The sequence below is a fragment of the Centruroides vittatus genome, unplaced genomic scaffold, assembly GCF_030686945.1.
Source record: "Centruroides vittatus isolate TY-2023 unplaced genomic scaffold, ASM3068694v2 contig_385, whole genome shotgun sequence".
Classification (NCBI taxonomy): domain Eukaryota; kingdom Metazoa; phylum Arthropoda; class Arachnida; order Scorpiones; family Buthidae; genus Centruroides; species Centruroides vittatus.
Genome location: NW_027122202.1, coordinates 83315 through 97735, shown reverse-complemented (window position 1 = coordinate 97735; position 14421 = coordinate 83315). Strand labels below are relative to the sequence as shown.

Here is a 14421-nt window from a genome sequence, read left to right as displayed (position 1 = left end):
TGTACCCTCTCAATGCAGAAAGACAACACTAGTGAGAAAAATTATTCGTAACAAAATTTACGAAAAGACATTAAATAAGGTTCTATGGTGTTATTCCGTGTATTTACCATTTTTTTCAGGAGGAAAAAGATGTTACATTCATGTATGGTTTACCTGAATCCGTGCAAGGATGGGATTTAATAATAATTAATGATTTAATGCATGAACTCAGTTAAAAAACTGCATTTTTGTTTACAACAGAGTCTCATCATTATAATGTAAGCGTGATCGTGATAATGCAAAATTTGTTTCCAAAAAATATAATTATGAGAGATATAACTTTAAACACAAATTATTTTATATTATTTAAAAATAATCGCGATGAAAGTCAAGTAAGTTGTTTGGGGCGGCAAGCTTTTGCTGGTAAATGTAATTTTCTATGGATGCATATAAAAAAGCGACAGAAAAGGAATTTGCTTATTTGTTATTAGATTTTCATCCTAAAACGAATAAGAAATTTTTTGTGAAAGATTCGTGTTTTCGTGACGAACAAGGTATTTTTTGGATATACTTACCAGTAAAATGAAGAACAAAGAAAAATTATCATATGTTAGCACTTTTGTCTAAGACTACTCCTTTTCAACGAAAAGCAATATTGAAAGAAGCTACTCCGGATCAAATTAAAGTTTTGTGTGAAATATGCGATAATTTGCGGAGAGCAAATATACCTGCTGATGTTCGTAGATTACAAAAATATAAAAAAATTATCAGGAAATTAAGTGAAAAAATGTTCCTTTAAATACTAAGAAAAAAATTTTAGTTAATCAATCTGGTGGATTCCTTCCTCTTCTACTGGCTCCGTTATTGTCTATTAAAGATGGACTAATTGGTGAAGTAATAGGAAAAAGAATCTAATGGCGAAACAAATGGCTCTTGTCCCTCTTGAATTGTTGTCAGCATATCAAAAACCTGAAATAAAAATTGGTAATAATATCGAAGAATTACTTGAGACTGGTGATTTATCTGATGATAGTAAAGTCAAATTTTTAAGTCAATTGATTTCGAGATATCAGAGAACAGTTTATGCGCCAGAAAAACCTGTTAGAGTATCTGTTGTAACCTGACAAAATCGAAGAAACGGAATCTTAACCTGAAGAAAAAGTTGTCGATGATGCATATATTAAACAAATAATTTTATCTGTACCACAATTATATCAAAAATATATACCACAGTTAATTGATAAGTTGAATCGAAGTCATTACAGATGGAATTCTAAAGGTGAATTAACAACCGATGGGAAACCTATTTTTGGAAGTCAAATAGTAGACTTAATTTCCTATGTGATAAAAAATAAAAAAACTGCATTAGTTCCAGTTAGTTTTAACGAATTTTGGGACGGTTTAAAGAAAACGAACATTACTAATATATGGATTGAAAACAAAAGTTTGACAACACTACCTGAAAAAGCACAGTATCAACCAGCATCAGTCGTGACTTCCGAAGAAATTTTCTTTTTAAGTGTATTTCACCAGTGGAATAAATCTAAGAGGAAGAGGAACTATAATTCCGAATGGAAAAACTTTTGAAATCGAAATACTATAATCCTAAATCTCCAGCATCTTTTGGTGGTGTAAGTAAATTAGTAAAAAAATCTAATTTACCCCAATCTGTTGTTAAAAAATGGCTATCTTCTCAACTGACTTATACACTTCATAAACCTGTAAGAATTAAATATTCGCAAAGAAAAACTAAAAGTTTTTATCCTAATGACTTATGGCAAGCCGATTCAATTGTATTAAAACAATTCGCTAGATTTAATGATGGAGTAAAATAATTACTAACTGTAATCGATGTATTTACTAAGTGGAACCAATAAAAGATAAAAAACCTCAGTCAGTTTTTAAAGCTTTTGAAATCATTTTTAAAAAAAAACATTCCAAAAAATTTACAAAGTGACAAAGGAAAAGAATTTTATAATAGATTAGTAGAAAACCTTTTTAAAAAATTTAAAATTAATCATTATTCTACTCATTCTGATACAAAAGCAGCTGTTGTGAAAAGATTAAATAAAACTCTGCGGAATAAAATATATAGATTATTTACGTATCGTAATTCTTATAAATATATCGATAAATTATCTGATATTGTAATAGGTTACAATAATAGTTTTCATAGAAGTATCGGCATGTCTCACTCAGAAGTTACACCTTTGCACCACAGTGCGATTTTTAAAAAGCTGTATGGTATAAAAGGAGGAAATACATTTAATTTTAATATTGATGATCTTGTTCGAATTTCGAAAATACGTAAAACATTTAGTCGAGGATATCTACCAGGTTGGACAGAAGAAATATTTATTATTCATGATTGTTTTTTTTCTCATCCTCTAACATACATATTGAAAGATTTAAATAACGAAATTTTGGAAGGAAAATTTTATACAGACAAATTACAGAAAGTAACAAAATGATGCAGTCTGACTTTCTTGTAACTCTGATAAGCAACGCTAGCATGGATTTATTTCCTGAAAATAAGCAGTCTAATTTTACAGTGAAAATGAGTCCACCTATCGATTTACATGAAAAATGGTTAGTTGGTCTGAGTAAAGTTATTATTTCTAGAAACTGGTTTAACATATCTAATCATAACAATGATTATACTATTACTAAGCATAAAATTAGAAGAGAAAAAATAGAAGATAAAACATATACAATTCCACTAACTACAACTGACAAGAATGAAAAATAAATACTGTTCGATTAGATAAACAATAATATAGTTTCGTTAACTGGGTCTAACTCAGTAGAATTCGTTTTAGACAAGAATTATTAAGACGTAAAAAAATGTGAAAGAGGGATTTGAGTTCCATGTTAGAAAAGACAGTGGTCACAAATTACTTTATTCATTAAATTTCCCACTGAAAAAAATTATATTTAAACAAAGCACTTCAGATTTAATATTGCAGATAGGGTCCAAGGAATATCTATCAAATCCTTATTTTACAAGGATCAATTTATAATCTTAGTAGAAAGAAATAAAAAAGTTGTTAAAGAAATTGATGTAGAAAAAAAATTTTTATTCCTATTGGATTATATTCATCGGCTGAAAAATTTCTCGGAATTTTTAAATATATTAAATTAGGATTACTGCTTAATAACAAAATCATTTTAAAAGTTCCTAAAAATATAACGATTAAATTTGGAAACAAATTAAAGAGTTTATTAAGATTTAAAACACAAAAATTTTCAGCTGGCGAATATGTAAGTGAATATCCACTTGAATTGTCTGCAAGGATTTAAAAAATTTTTATTTATTCAAATATTGTCGCTTCTCATCATGTGGGGCATATAACAGCTCCTCTTCTAAGAGTTATACCAGTTATGGGAAAAAAGACCGATCAAATAGTTAAAGTTTATCCCTCACCTTTATATTTTCCTTCGAAGAAAAATTATATTGATACTATTTAATTCAAGTTGAGAACCGCTGGCTTTATATTTTCCCTTGAAGAAAAATTATATTGATACTATTGAATTCGAGTTGAGAACCGCTTGCTTTATATTTTCCTTTGAAGAAAAATTATATTGATACTATTGAATTCGAGTTGAGAACCGCTGGCGAAAAAAAATTGTCTTTTTTGGAATAAAACATTATTAGTTTTATTTTTTAAACAGTTATAAATAGTGCTTAGTTTTATTTGTTAATGTTAGTTCATGTTTGAAAGTACAAAATAAAGCTCGATCCTATAGATTGTATAAATTATTACTGTAATCAAGCGGGAAAAACGATATACAGACCTGAGTTACGATTTCCTTTCACACAACAATTAGGAACAGGGAATTATTTTGCAGGAAAGCAAATTAAACGAGGATATAGATTTTTTGGAGATTTATTTCGTAAATCTATTCCTATTCTTAGTAAAGTAGGAAAATATCTAGGACGAAAAGCATTAAACTTTGCATCAAATGTTGGATCAGATGTAATTAGCAGAAAATCATTTAAAGAATCTACAAAATCACATTTAAAAGCTATTGGTTTTGAAATTAAAGATGATGTAATTAAAAGAGTACAGGGCGTATCTGGTATAAAAAGAAAACAAACAAAAAGATTAATTCAGTTGCAAAATAAAAGGCGAAAACTAAAAGATATATATACTGAGTGAGAAAATGGATCCACACTCTTGTCCATGCACCAAAAGCGAGCTGGATTTATTCAGTACTGTTTCAACTCAACTAGCTATTGACAATACATCAGAAGTTATAGTTCATCCTGTCGCAACAATTTCGGGTATAGTCGAGCACCAATTGAATTTTATGTATCCGGTTCTGGCGAAAAATTATATCGATCTGCATTCAATTTATCTACATGTTCAAGCAAAAATCGTAAACAAAAACAAAACAGATACTGCTGCAGATGAAAAAGTTGCTCCTGTCAATTATTTTTTAAATAGTGTGTTTTCTCAATGCAGTGTTTTTCTAAACGATGAACAAGTAATCTCACAGGTTAATTATTTCTACCAAGCAATTTTGGAGGCCTTATTATTTTTCTCAAAAGAAGCACAGGAAACATTTTTAACTAGTGCATTATTTTTTAAAGATACTGCACATCATATGGATTCCATAAAAGAAAATAATGAAGGAATGGCTAAAAGATTTAATATTGGTAAACAAAGTAGACTAATAGATATAGTCAGACGGCTTCATATTGATTTATCACATAAACCTAAACTGTAAATTAATAATGTTGATTTACGAATTAAAATAGAAAGATCAAAAGATAATTTTGCTTTAATGGCAAATAATGATAATTATAAAGTTGTTATTAAAAATGCATCTCTAAAAATTAATAAAGTAGATGTTAGTTCATCAGTTCAAATTAAAATAGTAAAAGCATTGCAAACAGGAATTATAAAAATTCCATTCTGTAGAACAGATATTAAAGTTTTTACTTTAAGTAGCAAAATTCAGTCTACAAATATATCAAATGCTGTTATTGGTCAGTTGCCTTATAGAATTACAATTGGTTTAGTTTCAAATTCAGCATTTAATGGAAATGTAAAATACAATCCTTTTAATTTTAAAAATTACAATTTAAATTATATATATTTATTAAAAGACAATCAAATGATTCCTCCAAAACCATATACTTCTGATTATACAAATAAAATATGTGCAAAAAATTTCATATTATTATTTGAAGATGTAGGATGCATTAACCATCATAAATTTACAAATATATCTTACGACGATTATAAAGATGGCTATACTTTATATTGTTTCGATCTTACTCCCGATCATTCTGCATCAGAATCGCATATAAGTGTTAATCAACAAGGAAATATCTCAATCGAATTAAAATTTTCAACTGCAATATTAGAAACTGTGAATGTTATTTGTTTGCTGGAATATAATAATACTCTAGAAATTGATCACTCAAGAACTGTGTAGACTATTAATGAATACCATTACTTTATGGAGATTGGCTTATAGTGATTCGGAAATAAAAAGGACTTTCAATGGGGTTTTTGCATCTGATGATTTACTTGATTGCATTGCTAATCGTAAATCATTTATAATTAATTTAGACAAAAAGAATAAGCCAGGGACTCATTGGGTATCTGTGTTCTTTACAGAAAAAAATTGTTTCTACTCTGATAGTTATGGAATGAAACCAACAAAAACAAAAATTATAAAATTTATAAAACAAAATTCTAAACATTGTTGCTGGAATAATATAGTTCATTGGAGTTTATATTCAATAACTTGTAAATATTTCTGTTTGTATTTTCTATATAAAATGAATAGAAATCAATGTTTAAAAGAATTAAGTACAACAGACAAATTTTATAACGATAAATTTGTAAAGAAATTTGTTAAAAATCATTTTTACTCAGCACATCCGAGTGCAATAATGTATAATTAATGTTGTACTTCAATGAAAAATAATAAAATTATTTAAATATAAACTTTTTTTATTTTTTCAAAAAAAAAAAATACATAATATTAAAACACAAAATAATATTTTCTTCTCTAAGTCTGTATAAAATTTAAAAAATGTAATTAATAATAATAATAATAATAATAATATTTTATCATTCATTAGTGAAAAAATTACCTTGTTGTTAGCAATAACAATAATTATATACCTATACAAATTATAAAAAATGTAATCATATTTACTAATTTTTATATGTTAGTAATTAAAAATTTATTTACCGTGTTCATCCATATAAAATTTATAAGAGAAAACATCACAAAGGGAGCAGTGAAAATCAAAATTGCTATGGTATGGACATGGTTTGCTAATTTTTGAGGAATTAGTTATCCCCAACTTTTCGATGTCAAATGATGGAATTTTTATGTTGTATATTTCTTCAGTTAAGTTTTAAAAATTAAATTCAATTTGACTTCCCTTGTAATAAATTATATCATACTTTTTATATAATTTAAATAAAATTTGATATACTTTACTATAACATTCCCAATAACCAAAATTATGTTTTTTATATGATAAATACAGCCCATGTAAAAAATTTCCAAATTTAACAAATTTTTTATTTTGTGGTGATAAATTATCAAAAGTAATAAATTCATTATGAAAATCTATTTTCCCAAAATTATTTGTATGTCTTGCTACAAATCCAATTTGTCTACATAAAGTGTTGAATAGAAGATTTTCATCTCAAATTGTAAAGGTTTCAAAGTCAAGGATAACTCCTATATCAAAAACTATGTTATAATACACAGTATTAATTTTAATAAAAAAGAATTTCAACACCTACCATTTGAGTATTTTTGAGTGTCGAAAAATCTAATTTATATTAAAATATATCAATTAAATAGAGAAATATATAAAAAAAACTATATGTCATAAATTATTTTAACACTTACTACAAGAGAATTTTGAGATAGTAGAATCTACATTGAGATATTTATTTTTAAAAAATCAAGTATAGATATAAAAGAAAATATACTTAAACTCATCTTGGCAGAATGTATTGAATGCTGAAGTTTGTGAATGATTGTTAAAACTCGTTGATTCTGACAAAAATTACGGCTTTTTTTATACTTAAATTCAACAAAGGTTTGGTATTTATATTTATATATCCTGTTGTTTAAAGTAAATTCTTAAAATATTCATAAGCACTGTGTGTTTTTAATTCATTTTTAAATATTCTGTTTTTGAAGTATATTCTTAAAATATCTTTTTTTTTGAAGTACAGTACATTCTTGAAATATTAATAAACAGTGCTATTTTCGATTCATTTTTAAGTATCCTGTTTTTCAAAGTGCAGTTGAAAAATATTAATACACATCATGTTATTCTAAAATTATTAACAGACATCCTGTTATGTGTTATTTTTGTGTCCAGCAATAGTATAAATACTGGATATAAGACAGAGCTTCAATACAGTGCTGAGATACTAGCTCAATACATCACCGAGAACTTCTTTTGCAAGAATCTCTTATACATCTAAGAAAAATGTCTTCAGGAGGTAAGTATTTTATTTTATTTTTTAACTATTTTTACTTAAAATAAATCAATAAATATAATATTAATTTTAGAATGTGATTATGAATCAGACTGTTGGTAAAAAAAAGAGGACCCAAACCTAAAAATATAGAAGATCAGGAGTTGAAAAAGCAAAAGCTTGCCTTAGACCAAAAGTTTGGGTTAGACCTAACCCTAGATAAAGGTAAATCTTTAAAAATTAGCAAGTTTAACATCAAAATATGTGAAAATCAATTCATGGAGGTGGTAGAATTCCATTCTAACACATATGTTCCTTAACAAAAACAAAAGGGGACTGTCAACCTAACAAATATAATATAAATATTAAGGACTTTAAATTTTATAAAAAAGCTTTTGATGCAATGAACAAACATTTAGACGACTGTGTAAATGTTTAAAATATGTTTTTCATATTAAAGAAAAAAGCTTTTAGAAGTTATGCTAAAACTTATCATGCTCTTATTTTAGAAAATACTGATTCATTTGTCTTTTTTGAAAAAATAACATCTTGTATTTATAATATTTTATTTAATGATAATTTCGTTTGTAAAAGAAAATTTTTAATAAATTTAAAAACTAAATTCATAAAATATAAATAAGATGATATTATAGAATATCAAGATGTTTATTTTTCTAGTCGTGTTGAGCATATTTTATCCTCGTATATTATTAATGAAAAATTAATGAATGCATTTGATACTATTTTAAACTATATTGATAAGTTTATAAAATATGGATCAGAGTGGATACTGTAAGAAATTATATTTATAGATGTTCATTTAGGAATATAAAAAAATGAAATTGATGGATGTAGTGATATTATTTTTCCAAAACATATAATTAATAAACGTTGTGTGTTAAATATAAAATGTTCAGACAATCAATGTTTTTTATATTGTATAATTGCTAATATGTATCCAACAGTTAATACCAAGAAAATTTTATATATTTGTATAGGAAATATTTAAAATATTTAAATATAAATAGTTTAAAATTTTTCCTGTAAATGTTAAAAATATTCCAATATTTAAAAAAAATTATTGTTTAAATATTAATGTATATGGATACGAGAACAAACTAATTTATCCAGTTTATATAAGCAAATTTCAATTTGAAAAAGAAATAAATTTGTTATTATATAAATCTCATTATTTTTTAATTAGAAATTTTAATAGACTAATGTCAGACAAATTTTCACGAAGAAAATTTTGCAAAAGATGTTTAAATGGTTTTAAAAAAGAATGTACTTTAAATGAGCATCTCAAATTTTGTTCTAATTATAAATATCGAAAAGTATTCATCCCAAAACAAAAAGAAGCAACCACCAAATTTCATTTTCACGAAAAATCATTATTTCATCCAATCTGCATATATGCAGATCTGAATCAATTTTGGAAAAGGTTTTTCTAATGAAATAGATTTTAAAGAAAGTTTTACTAAAATCGTTGAAATTCATAAACCTATATGTTATTCGATTATAATTATTAAAAACAAAGATAAAATAATATATGCTAATTTTTATTGCGGTGATAATGCTGTTAATAATTTTTTAATTGATATTCAAAACCAATTAAATAATTTGTTAAGTAAAATAAGTCATAATGTTGAAATTAATTTAAATACTGTTACTAATAATTCAAAATATTTATGTCATATTTGTAATTAAAAATTTGATGATGATGATGATGATATCCGTGTAATGGACCACGATCACCAAACAGGTTGTTTTCGGAGGTAGGCTCATAATAAATGCAATTTAAATTATAGACCGAAAAGGTTTATCCCAATTATATTGCACAATTTTTCAGGTTATGATTAACATTTAATTTTTAAAAATATACCTTCTAAAGTATTTTCAAAAATTAGAATTATTCCAATAAATTCAGAATAATTTACGACATTTTCATTAGATTATTTTAAATTTATCGATAGTTATCAGTTTTTAAATTCTTCTCTCTCTGTTTTAACTGATAATTTAAAAAATGCGAATTATAATTTTCCAATTTTAATTATTTTTTGTCATTACAAATATAGAGAATTGTTAGAAAAAAAAGGAATTTTTCCATATTACTATTTTAAAAATGAACAAATATTAGATGAAATACAGCTACCACCAAAAAATGTTTTTATAACGAATTATCAGGAGAAAATATTACAGATGATGATTATAATCATGCTCAATTAGTTTAGAAAAAATTTCGCTGTGAAACTTTCACGGACTATTTAAAATTATATCAATATGTCGATACCATATTATTAGCAGATATATTCCAAAATTTTAGAAAATTAAATTTAACATATTATAATTTAGATCCTGTATATTTTATAACAATACCTGATTTAACATGGAATTGTGGTTTAAAAATGACAAAAATTCAATTAGAATTATTTAATGATCTTGATATGTATTTATTTATTGAAAATGGAATGAGGGGGGAGTAAGTTTAGCGGGAAAAAGATTTGCGCAAGCTAATAATCCATTAATACCCGAAACATATCATAAAAATCAACCTCATAATTATATTCTGTCAATAGATGCAAATAATTTTTATGGGTTTGTAATGAGCGCATACTTATCTGTAAATAATTTTAGATGACTGTGCAAAGATGAAATAGATGCTTTAGACATAACGAATATATCTGATAAAAATAGCATAGGATATATCTTAGAAGTTGATTCAAAATATTTTGAATATATTCATGACCAACGCGATAATTTTCCACTAGCCGTTCGACACACTGCTATTCCGTATGATTTATTATCTAATTATCACAAAACAGTATTAAATAAATTAAATTTAAAATATACTAATAGCAAAAAATTAATTCTTACTCTTTTTGATAAAACAAACCATGTGGTTCATTATAGAAATTTAAAATTCTATCTAGAAGAGAATTTGATATAATCTATAATTTATAAAGTATTAGCATTTTATCAAAGTGCGTGGCTTAAAAAATATATATATTTTAATAATAAAAAAAGACAAGAATAAACTAATGATTTTGACAAATCATTTTTTAAATTAATGAATAATAGTTTTTCGGCAAAACATGTCAAAATGTAAGAAAGCGTATTAACTTAAAAGCAGCTACAACATTAAATCAATATCGCCGATATCTATCTAAACCATCTGTAGAACAATTTCAAATTATAAATGATAATCTTACAATTTTTAAAATGAAGAAGCCTAATTTATTGTTAAATAAACCTATTTATATAGGTTTTTGTGTATTAGAATTAAGCAAGTTACATATATATGAAACATTTTATGAAATATTTAAAAACAGATATGGTGAAAACGTACATTTATTATATACTGACAAATTTATACAAATGATATTTATGAGGAATTTAAAACGTTCCCTGATATTTTTGATTTTAGTAACTATCCTAAAACACACGAATTATATAATAAAATGAACAAAAATAAATTAAGATATTTTAAAGATGAGACGCTGTCAAAACCGATAATTGAGTTTTGTTTTTTAAAACCAAAGATGTATTCTAATATTTTTGATAAACAAAATAAAAAAAACCGCTAAAGGTATTAAAAAATCTGTTATAAAAACATTTAATCACGATAAATATAAAGAAGTTATTTAACACAGAGCTATTAAGACATAAGCAATATGAGATTAAAAGCAAAACTCATGTAGTAACAACGTACCTGCAAAATAAAATTTCCATTTCTCCATTTTATCATAAAAAATTCATTTAAGATAATAGAATAAATGTGGAATCGTTCGGTCATTACAGCTTCTAATTTTGATTCTGACAGATTGTTGGATATCATCATCATCATCTTCGCAATACGGATTTTTAATAGTACGCAAACGAAAACATAGTTTTGTAATAAAACTTATGCATGTTTAAAGCAAGCATGTAATAAAACAGCATTATTGAAACTGTCTAAGAATAAAACATATGAATGTAAATTTTTTGTAATAAATGATAAAATAACATTACCAATATATGACAAATATTTTACAAGATGTGACTGTATGAAATGTAATAAATAATTTTGTATCTGCTAATATATGTACTCAATTTGAATAATGTTAACTATTTAAATATGTATTCAATTTGAATAATAATGTGTTATATTGTGATTTCCATATAATAAAATGTTATTAATACGAATAATGTATCGTATTTAAAGATTGCAATCCAGCTGGGCTTTTGCTGAATTAAGATCATTCCAGCTGGATCCAGCGCGGATCCAGCACGGATGTATTTTAGTGCAATAAAGTGTTATTTATCTATCTATCCAGCAATTTGTGGTTTTTTTAAGAAATAAAACATTTTTTAAAATACTTAAGAAACTTTTATTATTTAGACTGGTCACTATAAATCAGTAAAACTTCTTACACATTTAGGTACTAAACTTAACTTTGGTTCGGTTTAACACTTCAGATAGAGATAATTAACTTTAAATGTTTAGTTGGATTATAATTATAATGCAATCTTTAAGTTAAATAATAACAAAGGTAATACAAATTAATTTAAATTAATATATTATAATAATGTAACGGCAGATAATCAGTGGCTAAGTGGCTAACAGTCTTACTAATTTTCTTATATAGGCTTTACATATAAGTCTGTAGTTATTTATAACTAATTTAATTATTCGTGTTAGTAAAATAGTGTGAGGTTGCCGAATTCGTGATTTCCAAATGTCAGGACTTATCGTATGTGGGGTGAAGGAAAGTGAGGCAAATAGCTGCAGTGACAAACAAACCCGTTTATTTACACTAAGTCTTACAATCTAGTGTGTCTTGCGTGTCTTGTCTTCTGGTTGCTCTTGATGGTTCGGTTGTTGGCCCCGGGGCAGACAGTTGATGCTCGACCGTGGGAGGTTGTGACGAATGGTGAAAGCCCGAAGTTCAATCGGATGGTGTCCACTTGTAGAGGCAGGGAAAAGTCTGGACAGTTGATTATAGTTGTTAGCTGGGGAAAGTCTGAACAGTGGTTGACACGGACAGAAGCTGGGAGAAGTCTTCACAAGGGGAGGCAGAGAAAAGTCTACAAGGGGAGGCAGAGACAAGTCTGCTTTGCCCTTGAGATCCAGGTTTTTATAAGATCTTTCTCCCCTGGATCTCCAGCTCCTGATTGGTCGGTTTCCTGTCTCTAGGCAGACGACCGACCATTTCGAGCTATCAAAGGTTTAAATTCGACACTGTGTTTTATTCCGATCAAGGGAATTTAATCGCAACTTGAAACCTCTGCTCGTATTCAATTGTTTCGAATTCTTATAAGTCTGATACATAATATCAGCGCTGCATCTCCTTTTAAGGTTAAAAAAAAGAACATTTTTCTCTCGATTAATAGCTTTAATATTTCCCGATTTAAAGTATCCTTCCAATTTCTACGAGCATCAGAATCAAAAGCTTGTTCCCCTGATTTGACATTTTTATGATATCAAAAACACATGAGCTCGAGTATCGCTCGGGCTTCACAGGGCTCCGGCGCTTTTGAAAATGTTGCTACAAAATGGAATGCAACATTTTTCCATAGGTACGACCGCGCGGAAAAAACATTTTTCTTTAAATCGGTTATTACACACCTTGCGATACGCGACAAGGAGACGAAGTTTACTTTGCGCGCGCGCGAGATTGGTTTCGCGTTACAATCATGAATATCAGGTGTTTCCGGTCGCACCCAGAATAACGTTCTTCAGTGCTTGGGATACATATAAAGTTTATGATACTTAACAGTTTTTCAAGGTATAATCACACGGATAACAAAAACGGGGTAGGTACAATAATTAATATGACAGAGTAACGTCGTATTTATGTCTTAACAATCGCGTTTATCGAAATAAAATGTCAATAACATAAATTCTGTTTTTGACAAATGATTTTTCTAAAATAGGTGACATAATAGCATCTTACTGTATTTGGCTTTATTAAATTTTTCAATAGTAATAATAAGTATATCTTAAGAATATATTTTCTTACAACAAAGCATATATTGCATATACATATACGTAGTATATATTTATTTGGTGGATTATCTTAAATGTTTTTTTTTTCTATAGAAACAGTGTATACAATAGGAGGGTTTTTTTTCTCTCCCTATTTTTTTTTCTTTTGTTTTTCTTTCCTTTCTACTGGGAGTCTAAGATCGGTTGTCCATGCCCTCTTCCTCTTCCTCCAACGTTAGTGGTATTTAAAGCGGAAGCTCTTCGTCCTTTTCCTCTTCCTCTAAAATTGGAAGTATTTGAAACGGACGCTCCTCTTACTGATCTACCTCCTTGTGGATTGATGTCGTTGGAATTACATCGCTCTAGTGTTCTTCCTCTTCCTCCTACATCAGTAGATCCTATCGCACCCGCTCGCTCCAGGCAAGCCAGGTAAAATGCCGCTCTCCGACCTTGACCTTGGGATTCGGATAATGGAGATTTCTGTGTAATTTCTTCGGTTAGATCCGTCGAAGTTTTTCTTTCTTTTGTGCTCTTTTCTTCCTGTATCGTAGCGCCCCTCTCGTCCGCTTTAACCTGGACGAGTGAGTTTACCCTATCCAAATCCCTTTGAAGTTCCTCAGTTAACACGACTCCCTCCGGTAGGACGAGAATTTCAGCTCTCGGAGAGTTCAATTTTCTGCGGGTTCTTTCGATCGCATATCGGACCGTTTCTGTATCCACTTCTCTTTTCACCGATTCATGGGATGTCGAAGTAGAAACAAACGGCTCCCACTCATCATCCCAATTATCGGGGCCGTCTCCTTCTCCGATTGAACTGTGGATCTGGATTGGTCCCGTCGCCATTCGGTCTGGGTAAAATACAGAAAGAGACAGTCAAAATAAACTTGAGGGAATCATGATTACCGATATATACATATACATTTCAAGGACTATGACCATAATCATTTTCTCATAGGAAACCTTTTTCCTCCCTTTTGTTTTTGTTTTATAGTGGACCGATCTGTATCA

At 27.7% G+C, this 14421-nt stretch overlaps 1 protein-coding gene across 1 annotated transcript; it reads left to right on the top strand.

The window, feature by feature from the left end:
- The first annotated feature begins 4143 nt into the window (after positions 1-4143).
- Positions 4144-5424, top strand: LOC136975742 (uncharacterized protein F54H12.2-like). The gene is made up of 2 exons (XM_067270837.1): positions 4144-4639; positions 4742-5424. The coding sequence occupies exons 1-2, from the start codon at positions 4144-4146 to the stop codon at positions 5422-5424; spliced, it is 1179 nt and encodes a 392-aa protein (XP_067126938.1).
- Positions 5425-14421: the final 8997 nt, after the last annotated feature.

Bases quoted from the DNA above. Each gene is read 5' to 3' on its own strand.
- LOC136975742 (XM_067270837.1), top strand. From the start codon at position 4,144: ATGGATCCACACTCTTGTCCATGCACCAAAAGCGAGCTGGATTTATTC. The intron at 4,640-4,741 runs GTAAACAAAGTA...GAATTAAAATAG, and splicing joins GGCTAAAAGATTTAATATTG to AAAGATCAAAAGATAATTTT.